Source organism: Bos indicus x Bos taurus, chromosome 11 (assembly GCF_003369695.1).
Source record: "Bos indicus x Bos taurus breed Angus x Brahman F1 hybrid chromosome 11, Bos_hybrid_MaternalHap_v2.0, whole genome shotgun sequence".
Taxonomy (NCBI): domain Eukaryota; kingdom Metazoa; phylum Chordata; class Mammalia; order Artiodactyla; family Bovidae; genus Bos; species Bos indicus x Bos taurus.
The window spans coordinates 103,448,003-103,461,119 of record NC_040086.1 but is presented as its reverse complement, the minus strand read 5'-3'; the positions used below and the strand labels follow the sequence as shown (position 1 = coordinate 103,461,119).

The 13,117-nt window shown below is 61.6% G+C and overlaps 1 protein-coding gene across 2 annotated transcripts in view; it reads right to left on the bottom strand.

Moving 5' to 3' along the window:
* Window positions 1–226: 226 nt before the first annotated feature.
* ADAMTS13 (ADAM metallopeptidase with thrombospondin type 1 motif 13) overlaps window positions 227–13,117 on the bottom strand; it is a 33,597-nt gene continuing 20,706 nt past the window's right edge. For both annotated transcript variants that reach the window (XM_027556811.1, XM_027556812.1), the window contains exons 17-30: window positions 12,847–12,982; window positions 12,634–12,763; window positions 11,945–12,127; window positions 10,855–11,032; window positions 10,133–10,253; window positions 8,583–8,712; window positions 8,288–8,467; window positions 7,381–7,563; window positions 5,134–5,338; window positions 4,086–4,392; window positions 3,452–3,598; window positions 2,942–3,118; window positions 1,238–1,422; window positions 227–646 (exon numbers count right to left, since the gene is read on the bottom strand). In XM_027556811.1, coding sequence (XP_027412612.1) covers window positions 482–646; window positions 1,238–1,422; window positions 2,942–3,118; window positions 3,452–3,598; window positions 4,086–4,392; window positions 5,134–5,338; window positions 7,381–7,563; window positions 8,288–8,467; window positions 8,583–8,712; window positions 10,133–10,253; window positions 10,855–11,032; window positions 11,945–12,127; window positions 12,634–12,763; window positions 12,847–12,982 — 2,427 coding nt within the window. In that variant the 3' untranslated portion in view covers window positions 227–481. The remainder of the gene's footprint in view (window positions 647–1,237; window positions 1,423–2,941; window positions 3,119–3,451; window positions 3,599–4,085; window positions 4,393–5,133; window positions 5,339–7,380; window positions 7,564–8,287; window positions 8,468–8,582; window positions 8,713–10,132; window positions 10,254–10,854; window positions 11,033–11,944; window positions 12,128–12,633; window positions 12,764–12,846; window positions 12,983–13,117) is intronic.

Here is a 13,117-nt window from a genome sequence, read left to right as displayed (position 1 = left end):
ACTAGCAAAGGGGCGGGGCGTCGCAGGGAAGCGACAGGAGCGCGGGCATCAGGGCCTCGGTACTCCAGCCTCCCTCCTCGGGTAGACGGACGTCCGCTGGCAGTGGCCAGGGGTTTTCTGGAATCGGGTGTGGATGTGGAGCCCGACTGCGGCCAGGGAATCCCCGTCGTGCGGTGGGCTGGGTTTTCAAGCCGTGTTCGGACACTTTGGATAAAGAAAACGCCACTCAGCCGGAACGCTCCATTTATTGGTATCCGAGGGCTGGGAGAGTCCCGCCTCCCACCCTCTAGTGTTCTGTCTGTTGGAGGAGGCACTCAGACACCAGAGTCAGCTCACCGGGGCTGGACGGACACCTGCCAGGTGTTCATAAATGTCAGGCACCTTCCTTTCCCTACCGGGACTGGGAGGAGGCATTCCACTGTGTCCACTGGGCAGCTTAAGGATGCGCTTGGAGAGGAAGCTGAGGCAGGGGATCGGCTGGCTAACCAGCTCTCGTGTGGAGGGTCCAGTACTGGCCCCGAAGGCTGGCGTGTGCTTCCAGGAAGCCCTGGCTAAACTCCATCTCTGCCTGGCTGCCCTCTGACTCCCAGTAGAGCGTCTTCTGCCCACGAAATGCTGTTGTCCTCAGGCTGTGGATGTCCCGGATCTGGGAGAAAAGAGGCAGCCCAAAGGACCGACCACAAATAATAATTAGCATAAGCATTTTATGTGTAAAGTATCGTACACCCAGGTCACACAACAGCCCATCACAAAGACGCTGTTATTCTACCTGAGCAACTGAGGCTCAGAGAAGCTGCACTCCTTCCTCAAGGACACACAGCCAGAATGCCAGAGCTGGGATCTGAGCCCAGATTTGTACAGAGGCCAGACAGCCTCCTGCAGGGAGCTGATACCTTACAGAGGCCAGTTCGCCCAGAACACACCAAAGCTCATCGAGGGAGGGCTTGGCCTACTCTTCCAGTAAAATTATCTGATGTGCTAAAATTATGCTTCAGTCCTGGGTGAACCGGCTGCCTACATCAGCCAGTTCTGTATTTCATTCTTGTAGGGAGCTCAAGAAACATTTGTTGGTGAATAAATGGAAGAAACTTATCTCCCATTCATTCATTGATTTTGAGGATTTTGGTCTGAAGTAGACTCAGTGGCCCAGTCCAGTCCCTGCCCCCTGTCCCCAGGGACGGCTGTCCAGAATGATAGCAGAAGTCAGCCCTTCCTGTCCCCATCCCAGCAGCCTCACCAAGATGTAACTGGCATCAGTTCCCTCGGCTCTGGTGCCGCTGTCCACGGTCAGGGCATGGATGGCAATCCGGGCCCACGGGGCCACGTCGATGAAGATGCGACAGCCCCCCACGTTCCTCCCATCTGGACTCATCGATGGGCTCGAGATTTCGCCCCGGGGTCCGAAGAGCTGCATGTCACATCCTGCAGGGGAGAGCAGGTGGACAAACTGGGAGAGGACCATCTCACACACAGAGGATGCCCCAGGGATGGTTGCTCCTGCCAGAGGCCAGGACAGCTTACGGCCAGGCAGCAGTGGGGGTCGGTGCGGCACCACGGTCAGGATCAGGGCCCCCTGGCAGAAGTCCCCACTGAACCCCACCTCTACCACTTCCTGGCTGGGTGACCCTAATGAAGGCTTTAAATGCTCCGGGCTTCAGTTCCTTCTGTAAAGTGAAGGGAACAGCAGCACACACTGGGCAGGGCAGACTTTTTAAGATACCTCAGGGAAGCCACACGTGCAAAAGAGCTTCATACCAAACCCGGCCCGGGGGCAGCCCTCCTGAGTCTCCCCCGAGGTAGGTGCCTGTGCGTGGGGAGCCTGGGAAGTGAGGAGCGATGACCAGGCCAGCAGCCAGGGCCTGTGCTCCATGCTGAGGGGCCAAGGAAGAAGGGTCCCAGGATCCCACTTCCCACCTGAGCTCTGGGGGGCCCAGAAGTGCCTGGAACCCCGGGGGAAGCCACCTTCCAGCAGCTTGGGATGCAGAAAAAGGGCAAGACCCCCAAAGCAAGCCAGAGGGCTATCCACGGGTCTGCTGGGGCCCCAGGCTTGCAGGGCTCCCGGCCACTGTCCTGCACATGAGGTGCGTGTGCACACACACCCTGCTCTGCAGAGGATGAGCCAAGAGGACAGTGCACTCAGGGGGGCTGGGCAAGGCAGCTTGCAGAAGGCCCTTAAAGGATCCTGAAGGACCTGAGTGCCAGGCCAGGGTGTGGGGCCATGGTGGCCTGAGGGAGGGTGTGCGCCCTTGTGCCATGGGGCCCCAAGAGGAAGGGAGGCCACACAGCTCGGGACCCCATCCTGGCCACACGCGCAGGGGTGGGGTGTCAGGGGGTCCAGGAAGGCCATGCATTTCATTCGCAGTCAGCTCATTACTTTGCCGACAAAGGTCCGTCTGGTCAAAGCTACGGTTTTTCCAGTGGTCATGTACAGATGTGAGAGTTGGACCACAAAGAAAGCTGAGCACCGAAGAATTGATGCTTTTGAACTGTGGTGTTGGAGAAGACTCTTGAGAGTCCCTTGAACTGCAAGGAGATCAAACCAGTGAATCCTGAAGGAAATCAACCCTGAATATTCATTGGAAGGACTGATACTGAAGCTGAAGCTCCAATACTCTGGCCACCTGATGCGAAGAGCAGACTCACTGGAAAAGACCCTGATGCTGGGAAAGATTGAGGGCAGGAGGAGAAGGGGGTGACAGAGGATGGATGGTTGGATGGCAGCACTGACTCAGTGGACATGGGTTATGAGCGCACTCAGGGAAACAGTGAAGCACGAGGAAGCCTGGTGTGCTGCAGCCCCTGGGGTCTCAGAGAGTGGGGCACAACGGAGCAACTGAACAGCAATGGCTCAGTCCTCTGTCTGCCTGGCCCGCCAGCCCATCAGCACTGGCCCCGCTGGCAGGTTCTGGGCGGGTGGGGAGGCTCCACTGCCTCGCCGTACCTCGGTGGAAGGCTCCCAGGGCAGGCTGGCTTGAATACCGCAGCAGCACTCCGCCTCCGGGCCGCACAAGACGCTGCCTCACCAGCAGCGTGTTGGCTTGGGAGCTGAAAACCATGCCGGCCGGCTTCCCGCACATCTTCCTCCACACGAGCCTGCCCCAAAGCAGCAGCATCTCCCCTGGGAAGGGGCAGTGCAGTGAGGACCCGGCACCCCCAGTCCAGCGGCAGCCCAGTGGCCTGGGGCAGACTCAGCTGAGTTCAGGTCCCGATGCTCCCACTTACTGGCCATGCAACACTAAGGAACTCCATGTGTAAATTAATCTCTTCTAGCCTCAGTTTCCTCATCTGTGAAATGGGGACAGCCACACCCCAGTCCTCAGCTGGCTGTAGTGATTACACATGGGGAGGCACTTGGAGCATGCTCCCAGGCATGGGGCACCCTCGAGTTACCCTCACTGGCACCCCCAGACCCTGGGACTGGCAACAGCTGCTCCCGTGGCCCCAGACATACCAGCACTGCAGTTGAGAGAACCCTCCAGAAACCGGAGAGTCACCACTTCACCCAGGGGCCGCCCGATGGCCACCGCACAGTCTGGCCGCGCCGTGCCTCGCATGTCGATGATTCCCGTTGGCCCAAGGTGCTGCCGGCCACAGACACCTAGCAAGCAAGCAGCAGGACGGCGGGTGAGCAGCACTCCCAGGTGGCGCGTCCCCCGCAGGGCAGGGCCAGGGGAGGAGCCTGGGAGCTGGGGTGGCTCATGTCCTCCCAGGCCCCACCAGAAGCCTTCTCGGGTGAGCAGGGCACTGCGTGGGTCAGCGCATCACCACCCCAGGCACAGAGCCACGCCTGATGCGCCAGTGGGTCACACGGGCAGGGCTTCTGACTCTTCTCAACCTTCGGGTTCTTCTCCCCGATGGTAGTAAAAGTGAGCTTGCACTTTCCCAGTGAGGCAGAGGGCCCAGCCTCCCAAGCCCACCCCTCCAGTTCAGCCGTGCTCAGCCCAGTGTCCAGAGTGCTGCAGTCACAGGTCCACCCCCTTCTCTGGGAGGTCCCCATGAGGAGCTCGGTCTTACTCTCCCCGGTGAAGATGCCTTTGCCCCCCCTCCTGCAGCCCCCCCGCACAGAAAGAAGGAATGAAACTAACTGGTCTCCACTGGGCTTTCCTGGGGCCCGGGCAGGCGTCCTTGAGCTGGGGAGAGGAGGCGGGTGTGGGGCTGGGGCCACTCCAGGGACGCAGCTGTGGCAGCTGTGGTCTGGCCTGGAGCAGTGGCTTCCTCACGGGGCGCCGGGCTGGCCATCCCCTGCCCCACGCAGGGCCCAGCCTGGCAGCCCCGCACGGTCACTGGCTTGGGCAGGTGCTGGCAGAAGTCGGCGGGCACAGGCACCTGGGCCCCAGGTCCTAGGCAGGCGTCGTGCCGATGCTGGATGCCCTCCCCACAGGAGACGGAGCACTGCCAGGGAAGAGGGACAGAGTGAGGCTGACCCTGCCAGGGCAAGACAAGCACAGTGGTTGACCAGTGGCCAGGCAGGATCTGATATAATCTCTGCCCAACGCAGGAGGCGAGCATACGTGCCCATTCTCCAGATGAGAAGACTGAGGCTCAGAGAAGTCACCCTTCAAGGGTCACAGAGGGAGGAGGAGCATGGATTCAAACCCGGGTCTCTCACTGTGGCCCTCCAGGCCTCGCTGCCTCCAGGCCGCAGAGTGAGGACCTGTGGCTTCCTCCTTCCGCCCTCCGTCACTCACTCAGTGCAGTGTCCGCCCTGCCTTCCCGCCCCGCACCGCCCCTTCCAAGCGATCATCTCTCCACCCCGGATGCCCAGGCTCCTCCTGACGCTGGCGGCCATGTGCTCCGCCTCTTCTTCCCTCCATGCTGTGAGCGAGCCCCTCCAGGGGGAGGGACCCAGCCCTGTCTACCTTCATCTCTCCAGGGCCTTGCAAGGTGCTGGGCGTGGGATGGCAGCTGCTCACCTTCCGGAGTTATCAGCCCTTCATCTTCGGGCGTCTCCAGACCTTGGGGCCTCTGAAGGCCTACCTGTCCCCTGACACCTCTAGGTCTTCCGTCCCTGGGTGCCCTAACAGGCCTGGCTCTCCCCCTCCTTTCAGGGGATCACGACCCCCTGCCCACGTCCCCATGCGTGAGGACCCTCGGCTGACACACTGGCCGGCCGGCCCCAGCTGCAGCGCTTACCTGTGTCCAGGCGCTGACGTGCCACCGGTAGGCACAGTCAGCGACGATGCAAGGGATGCTGGCCTGTGGCTGCACAAGACCTGCGCAGGCTGCCCCGTCCACCTCTGTGTCCTGGCCGTGGTCCAGCCGCACACAGGCCAGCGAGCGTGTGGCTGTGCCTAGCCCACAGCTGGCCGAGCACGGGCCGAGGGACGTGACTTTCCACCTGCAGCAAGAGAAGACCCCAGAGAGGGGCTCGGCTCCCCCAGAGGTGGCACTGCCCAGGGGGGCTTCTCGGACGGCCAGCCAGGACCAGTTCCGAGGCCCCTGGGGGCTTCCAGCAGCACAGCCCCTGGGCCCCTCCTGGCTGATCACCGGGCTGAGTGGCATGGGGGAGGCTCTGCAGGAAAGAGAGCTCTGTTTCCTTAAGAAGGTCCCCCCTTCCGTCCCCTTTGTCACAGAACACCCGTGGCACCAGCTGCTGGCTGGGTCAAGAACAGGGCCGGGGCAGCGGTGCCCTGGGATGATGGACAGCTGATTTCCGTCCCCATCATTCACTCCTGACCATGGTGGTTTATCATCTTTCAGCAAATGATGACGACTGGTGCATTTCAGAGCCGAGGCTGAAGCCAGGCAGGCTGCCCTGGGGCCTGGAGTCCTTATCATCACACTAGGCTGCCCCAGCCCTGAGACCCGAGATGCCGCCTCCCGATTGCATGCCTTCTGTGGGCTTGGTGCTGTTCTAGATGCCAAGATACGGCCGGGAACCAGACCAAGTCCTCCCCACGCGCCTCGGAGCACACACAGGTCTCTGCCTCGTGCCACTTGGGGCCGGATGGGTCTTTGTCGCGGGGCCATCTGAACGGTGGAGGGTGTGTTTAGGGGCACCCCCGGCCTCCACCCACCATATGCCAGCAGCAGCACGCCCCCCGCCCACCCGCGTTGTAACGGTGTCCCGGGGGGACCCCCTGCCTCCCTGTGATGGCACTTTGAGCAGAGCCTGGGGAGGGATTTCTGAGGAGACACATACGAGAGCAGCGGGAAGGCAGGCGCACAAGCATCCCCTGGAATGTTCCAGAACATCAAGGGAGGCCAGGGTGGCCACAGGGACATTCCAGGGGTAAGCAGAGCTCCTGTGTGCACGAAATGCCCATTTGAAAAATCCCAGATCATCTCAAATATGATGCGCAAAAATAAATGGAGTGCACGTTTTAGCGTGAGCAAGGAAATCAAGGGACACGGGTGTGGATAGCAAATGGATCATAAAGTTACAGCGATTAAAACAGTTTGACTTGGGGGTGGCGGTAGGTGGGGGAATAAGCCAATAGAGCCTGGTAGGAGGCCCCACACAGATCCGACACACAGGAGAAGTGAGGTGCAATACAGGGGGCGCGTGGCAGGGGCGGGGGGTGCAGCCAGTGCTGCCGCGAGCTGGTGATGTGGAGAAACAGCTTGCTCCCCTACTTTGCACGCGTGCTGAGTTGCTTCAGTCGTGTCCGACTCTTTGTGACCCTATAGACTGTCGCCCTCCAAGTTCCTCTGTCCATGGGATTCTCCAGGTAAGAATACTGGAATGGGTTGCCATGCCCTCCTCCAGGAGATCTTCCCAGCCCAGGGGTCGAACCTGAGTCTCTTATGTCTTCTGCATTGGCAGGCGGGCTCTTTACCACTAGCACCCCCTGGAAGCCCCCTACTTTGCAACAGACCCCCAAATAAATCACAGATGAGTTTAAAGGTTTCAATGTAAGTGAAGTCGTCCTGTGGTGGCGTACTTCTTTAAAATGAAGGAGACAGAGGAAACAGAGATACAGAAGCATCTGTGAAGCCTGGCGGTAGGATGTGGGTGACTTACACTCTTTTCTGGATGTTTGAGTGACACAGAGGAGCACTGTGTTATTTAAAGTGCAAAATACAAAGAGGAAGCCGCAGGAGCACTGGGAGCTTCCCCATCGGGCTCCCATCCATCTCTGGACCCCCCTGGCAGGACCTGCGCTGTCCCCGTGGCTTCAGCAGTGCTGAGCCCCAGGTGGACTGCCCTCGGGCCCCGCTCAGATGCTGCCTCCTCCACTGGGAAGCCCCCAGCCCACCCCCATTAGAGCTGACAGCGACTGAGTTTGCCAGAATGGCACCAGGTGCAGCCTGCCAGGAGGAAGGTGGGGGTCCTGTTTCCGTTGCCCCCACGACGCCCTGTTACCCCCATGGGCCCAGCCCCACATCAGCACACGCCAGGCACTCAGGCTGCCTACTGCCCACGCTGGGGCTGCTGACCTGGGCGGGCAGGGCTCCGGGCTGCAGGCCTCCTGTTGCTCCGGGCGGGGCAGCCCCTGGCACTGGGTGTCCGGCAGGATCTCCTCGTCCGTGTCCTCGCCGTGGGCCCGGGCACAGTACAGGATCCTCTGCGCCACCCCTCCCCCACAGCTCAGGCTGCAAGCGGCCAGCTTGTACCGCCACCTGGGGCAAACGGGAGTCAGGGGGCGCCCCGGGGGACCCGGCTTCCCCTCACGTCCACCCCAGACCGGAAAGGGCCTGGAAAAGGTTCTCTTTCCGGGGAGTCACTTTTACGTCTCCCCTGGGAGGCTCAGCGCAGTGGACAGAGAACATTCAGAAGACCCCACTTTGCAGAAGGGGAAGTTGAAGGCTGACGTGTCCAGAAAAGCAATGGGGGAAGGGGCAGGGCACCCAAGGGGCCCTGCAGAGACATCGGTCTCCAACAGGAATCCCACACCCATCGTCACCCGGGCCCGCTCCCCCAGGACTCCCAACCTTCTTTCCCGCTGTGTTTCCACATCACACCAACACCGTCCATCAAATTATACATATACACACATACATCAATCTTCTTTGTCATGCGTCCCCCCCCAGCCCCCAGCGTCTGCTCCATGAGACGGGGATGCCTCTGTCTTATTAGCGGTAGGGTCCCTTTGTGACAGCACAGCAGCTGGGCACAGTAGGTGCCCAGTAAAGAGCAACTGATGAAAAATGAGCCACCAACCGCATGTGCCCACAGCATTCCAAACCCTGTGTGATAAACGCCCTACCCCCCAGTCTTCTGTGCACCAGTATGACCCACTCCTGCGGGTGAGGATGCCAAGACTTAGGAGCTAATGGGAGGTGATGATGCCACCCTGCAAGGATGCTCGCCTAGGACCACCTGCCTCCTTAGGGAGGGGCCCACCTGGCAGGGCAGGGCTCCAGGCTGCAGTCCTCCAGGGTCCTAGGCCGGGGCATGGGCCAGCACTTGGAGTGAGGCAGGGAGACGAGGCGGCCTTGGTCCATCCTCACACAGCGAACAGCCAGTGGCACCTGCCCGCCTCCACAGGTCACCGGGCACGGTGCCAAGGCTCGGGTCTCCCACCTGCAGGGAGGGAAGGCCAGTGTTCCGTAGGGAGCCGCAGCCAGGGTGGAGCGCCTTCCTCCCGGGGGCACCCAGACTGCTGCAGCTCTGCACGGCCTCCCTCCCTCAGACTCACCTGGCCGGGCACGGGGCAGCCTGGCAGGCCTCCCGCCGGCTCCCAGGCTTGCTTGCCAGGTCACACAGCTCTTCCCGGACGGGTGTCCTGAGGGCAGTGTCCATGCACACAAAACGCAGTTCCACCAGGCCTGCGGGGAGGAAGGAGGAACCCCCCACCCCGAGAAGGGGGTCAGCGAGGACCATGGGAGCCCCAGTCTCTGGACAGCTCTAGCAGATGAGGCCTCCCTGGATTTGAGTCCCGGCTTCCCTCAGAGCTCAGTTGGTAAAGAATCTGCCTGCAATGCAGGAGACCCCGGTTCTATCCCTGAGATGGGAAGATCCCCTGGAGAAGGGATAGGCTACCCACTCCAGTGTTCTTGGGCTTCCCTCGTGGTTCAGCTGGTAAAGAATCCGCCTGCGATGCGGGAGACCGGGGTTCTATCCCTGGGTTGGGAAGGTCCCCTGGAGAAGGGAAAGGCTACCCACTCCAGTATTCTGCCTAGAGAATTCCATGGACTGTATAGTCCATGGGGTCGCAAAGAGTCAGACACGACTGAGCGACTTTCACTTTCTGCCACCTACCAGCTGTGTGACCTTGGACAAGTGACTTAACCTCTCTGAGGCTCAGTTTTTTCATCTAATGGTGCCTGATGTGGAGGGATATTTATCAAGATTTTTCCAGGAGACTAGACAGTGCTTGATGGGCTTCCCAGGTGGCTCAGTGGTAAAGAATCTGCCTGCCAATGCAGGAGTCACAAGAGACACGGGTTCGTTCCCTGGGTCAGGAAGATCCCAGGGAGAAGGAAATGCTAACCCACTCCAGGATTCTTAACCTGGGAAATTCCATGGACAGAGGAGCCTGGTGGGCTACAGTCCATGGGGTCACAAAGGGTTGGACATGACGGAGCGAATGAGCATGCACGCACACACAGAAAGTGCTTGGCACATAGTAGGCACTCAGAAATGGTGGCTGATCTTTTTATTGAGGGACATTGTAAGAGTTGCTACGTTAAAACCCCTTACTGTGTCTACCGCCAAGATGTTATTAGGGCCGTGTCCTTGAATCTCTCCTTTAGGAGTATCCACAAAAGAAATCTCTGGCCTCAATTCTAAGTACGCTGGGGTTTAGCTGAGCAAGTGATTAGGGTTTTAGGTTAGTTAGATATTTTCAGCCTTGCCTCGCAGCTTGCAGGATCTTAGTTCCCTGACCAGGGGTTGAACTCGGGCCACAGCAGTGAGTCCTACCCAATGGCCCACCAGGGAATTCCCAGGGTTTTTAGTTTAAAACACTCTGTATCTTAACATTAATTTTTGCTTCTCTGGATTGGCCACCAGAAAGCTCAGAGCTAAGTTTGGGGCCTTCCTTAGACCTGAAGAATACGCTCCTGGGTCCCAGCACGGCTGGGTTTTATGGTCACTTCCTACCTTCCAGCCAATCAACAAGCACGTTCGCATGGTTGCTGTGCTTGGCTGGCCCCAGTCTCCTTGCTTATAACGTCATGTCCTTGTGTATGCCACCTCAAACGCTACTCTCGAGTTAGCCGACCCTCAGGAGCACCAGGGCCTCACCTTGACCACAGGAGACAGAGCAGGGCCCCGCCAGGGGTGTCCACACGTGCGCGGCAAGTGCCTCCAGCCCGGGGCCGCCCGCTGGGGACGCAGCCTCCCGCCCCGGGGGCCGGACGTCCAGCTGCAGGGGCCAGGCACCGAGCTGGTGGGTCTGGGCCTCCCACCTCCAGACCCCCGGGCACCTGGCCCTCCACTCCCACCCAGCACACCCCTTCAGGAGAGAAAGGAAGTGGTCACCAGTACCCAAAGGCCACCCACCCACGGCTGCTTTCCCGGGAAGCTGGCTTCCTGGCTCCGGCAGTGACTTCATGCCCCACACTGGCCTCTACACCAGCCTGAGCAGTCACCGTGGGGCAGGCGGTGCTGGGCCTTGGGAGCCAGATCAGCAGGCACGCCTGGCCCTGAAGTCCCCTCCCCACTGCCACAGCCCAGGGAAGTCGGGGGCATGGGCTGGCATGCTTGTCTGAAAGCAACGCCTCCCAGCTTGAGCCCATGGACGCCGGTGGGAGCCTGGCAGCAAAGTGCCACCATCTTATCAGGCTCTGGACGCTTCAGGCTGCTCGCCAGTGGGGAGGGGACGTCCCAGCACCCTGAGCTCTGCATCGAAGTCTGCCCTCTGCCCAGGGGCCTCCCGGGGACAGCAGCCCTGCACGAGGGAGGTCTTCCAGCTCTGGCCAGGAGGCCAGTGTAACCAGAGCTCCCCCTTCTCCCAGGACGCTCACCTGGTCCCAGCCGGGAGGACATGTCGCCTCGACACAGGGCTCCGGGGCAGGCGGCTTCTCGTCTGCAGAGCAGGGCCCAGCAGTCACCAACAGCCCCGTGCCATCTGACCCCAGCACACACGTCGTGTTCTGCACGGCCGGGTCTGTGCCACAGGCCGACGAGCACGCGTCTGTTTCCCTGAGGACAGGACACGACAGCCGTCAGGCTCTGCCTCTGCCTTCGGGCGGTCGTGCAATCCAGGTCCTGGCATAGAGAGGCGGTGAACCTGCTCCCCAGTCTCCAAGAGCCCACAGAGGGTCCCCCACAAAGAGGCAAGGCCAGGAGCCTTTCCCTGAAGCCTGGCTGAACAGCTGCGGGCCTCCACTTGGCACCCAGGGTGCAGAGACTAGCCCTGATGCTCCCGCCTTCCAGAGGCAAAGGCGGGTCCCCAACCAGAGAAGAGCGTGGCTCCGCGCGACCTAGACCCAGCGGTGCTGGGAGGCACGTGCCAGATGCAGGCAGCTCGCCAGCTCAGGGGCAGCAAATGCGCCTCCTACTCCGGCCCTGAGAGCTAGAGGCGGCCTGAAGTGCTGTGTGGAGAGGATCCCAGGGCAGCCTCAGCCCTCAGCAGGAGAGAGCAGTGACTGCTGTGTCTGCCACAGTCACACGGCATGCGGGGGACAGGGAGGGTGCCCAGGGCCACCCGCGGACCACCAGCGCCCAGGCCACCCCCCTCCCCGCTACCCAGGTGACAAATCTGGGACCCAGAGAGGGAGGGGACTGGCTTGGGTGCCCCAGACGGCTAGCGGCAAATCAGACTGATAAGTCTCTGTCAGCTGGAACGCTGCAGGGTGGACAACGGCAGTGACAGAGTGACGTCTGTGGCTGGACATCTGTGGGTTTGCTCTGTCCTCACGAGTTCGAAAAAAAGTTCAAAGAGAGGGGACTGGCCAGTCCAGGGCCTCCTGGGTGGGAGGGTGGCAGGGGCTGGCCAGAGGCCTCGGGAAGAGGGGACACCCCAAAAGGGAAGGGCTCAGTGCAGGGACGAGCCCCGCCAGGGAGGCTCTGCCCGGATCTGGCCTTGGGGGGCCCTGCCCACCCCGTGCTCACCTCTGGGGGCAGGGCTGGGAATTGCAGGTGTCCATGGCCGCCGGCTGCGGGGCCAGCGCTCTGCACCGGGAGCGGGGAACGGTCCTCAGCAGGCCGCCCCGGGCCTCCACGCAGCGCACCTCTCGCTCCCGCAGGCCACCCCCACACGAGGCGCTGCAGGGGCCGAAGTCTCCAGCCTCCCAGCTGAGGAGAGGAACAGGGCATCAGAACAGATCCGTCTGACCCGTCAGATCACTTCCCTGGCCAGGGCAGGGCTCAGGGTCCCTTCAGGGACCTAGACGCTCTCCAGGTGTCCCTGAGCCACACCTGAGCCTAAGGACATCTGTTTGAAAGCGCCAGCAGCTGGCTGCCCCCTCCCCCCACTCAACACGGACCACCTTGCTCCTAGCATCGTGCTCCCACCGGGCTGTGGTCCCTCCCCAAGCCAATACCACAACTCTCGCAGGCAGGGCGGTCCTCTCCCCGAGCAGTGGGCGCCTGAGCTCAGAGAGGGAGCGAGCTACCCATAGACGGGGGCAGCAGGTCACACCAAGCTGACCAGCCACTCGGGTCTGCCCGAGTCTCGGTGTCTTCACCTGCCACCTGGGGACACTGCCAGGGCCGATCAAGGACTCGCCCAGACCCTGCCAGCTGTGCTGCGAGGGCCCCTGAGCCACCCCACCCCCAGGCGGGCCACGGCCAGCACTCACTGCGGGGGGCAGGGCCCAGGGGTGCAGGTCTCTGACCACGCCGCGGGGGGCCGGCTCCCTGCACAGCGGGCAGCCTCCACCCACTCACTCCTGGACTGGTCCCGACAGCTGTAGGTCACCTGGCGCAGCCCTGGAGGGGAACAAGGGGCTGGGCCACCTCCACAGGGCAGGCGGCATGCCAGGCTTCCAGGCGAGCCCCGCCCTGGGCCCCACCTGCCCCGCAGCTCACGGAGCAGGGCCCCCGCACCGGGGCCCACGCCCAGGCCCGCCGCTGCTCCGGCTGGAAGTAGGTGAAGGTGATGTCGGGGCGGGCGGGGCTGCCGTACTCCTCGCCGTAGCGCCTGTAAACCTGCCGGGAGAGGGGGGCTGTCACGGCCGCCTCCTTCAGGAAGCCTCCCGCCCTGCCCTCCTCCCGCTTACGTTCTTTCACTCAGCAAACCACCGCTGATGCGGAGCCCAAGCCACACGTAGCAGCCAGGACACT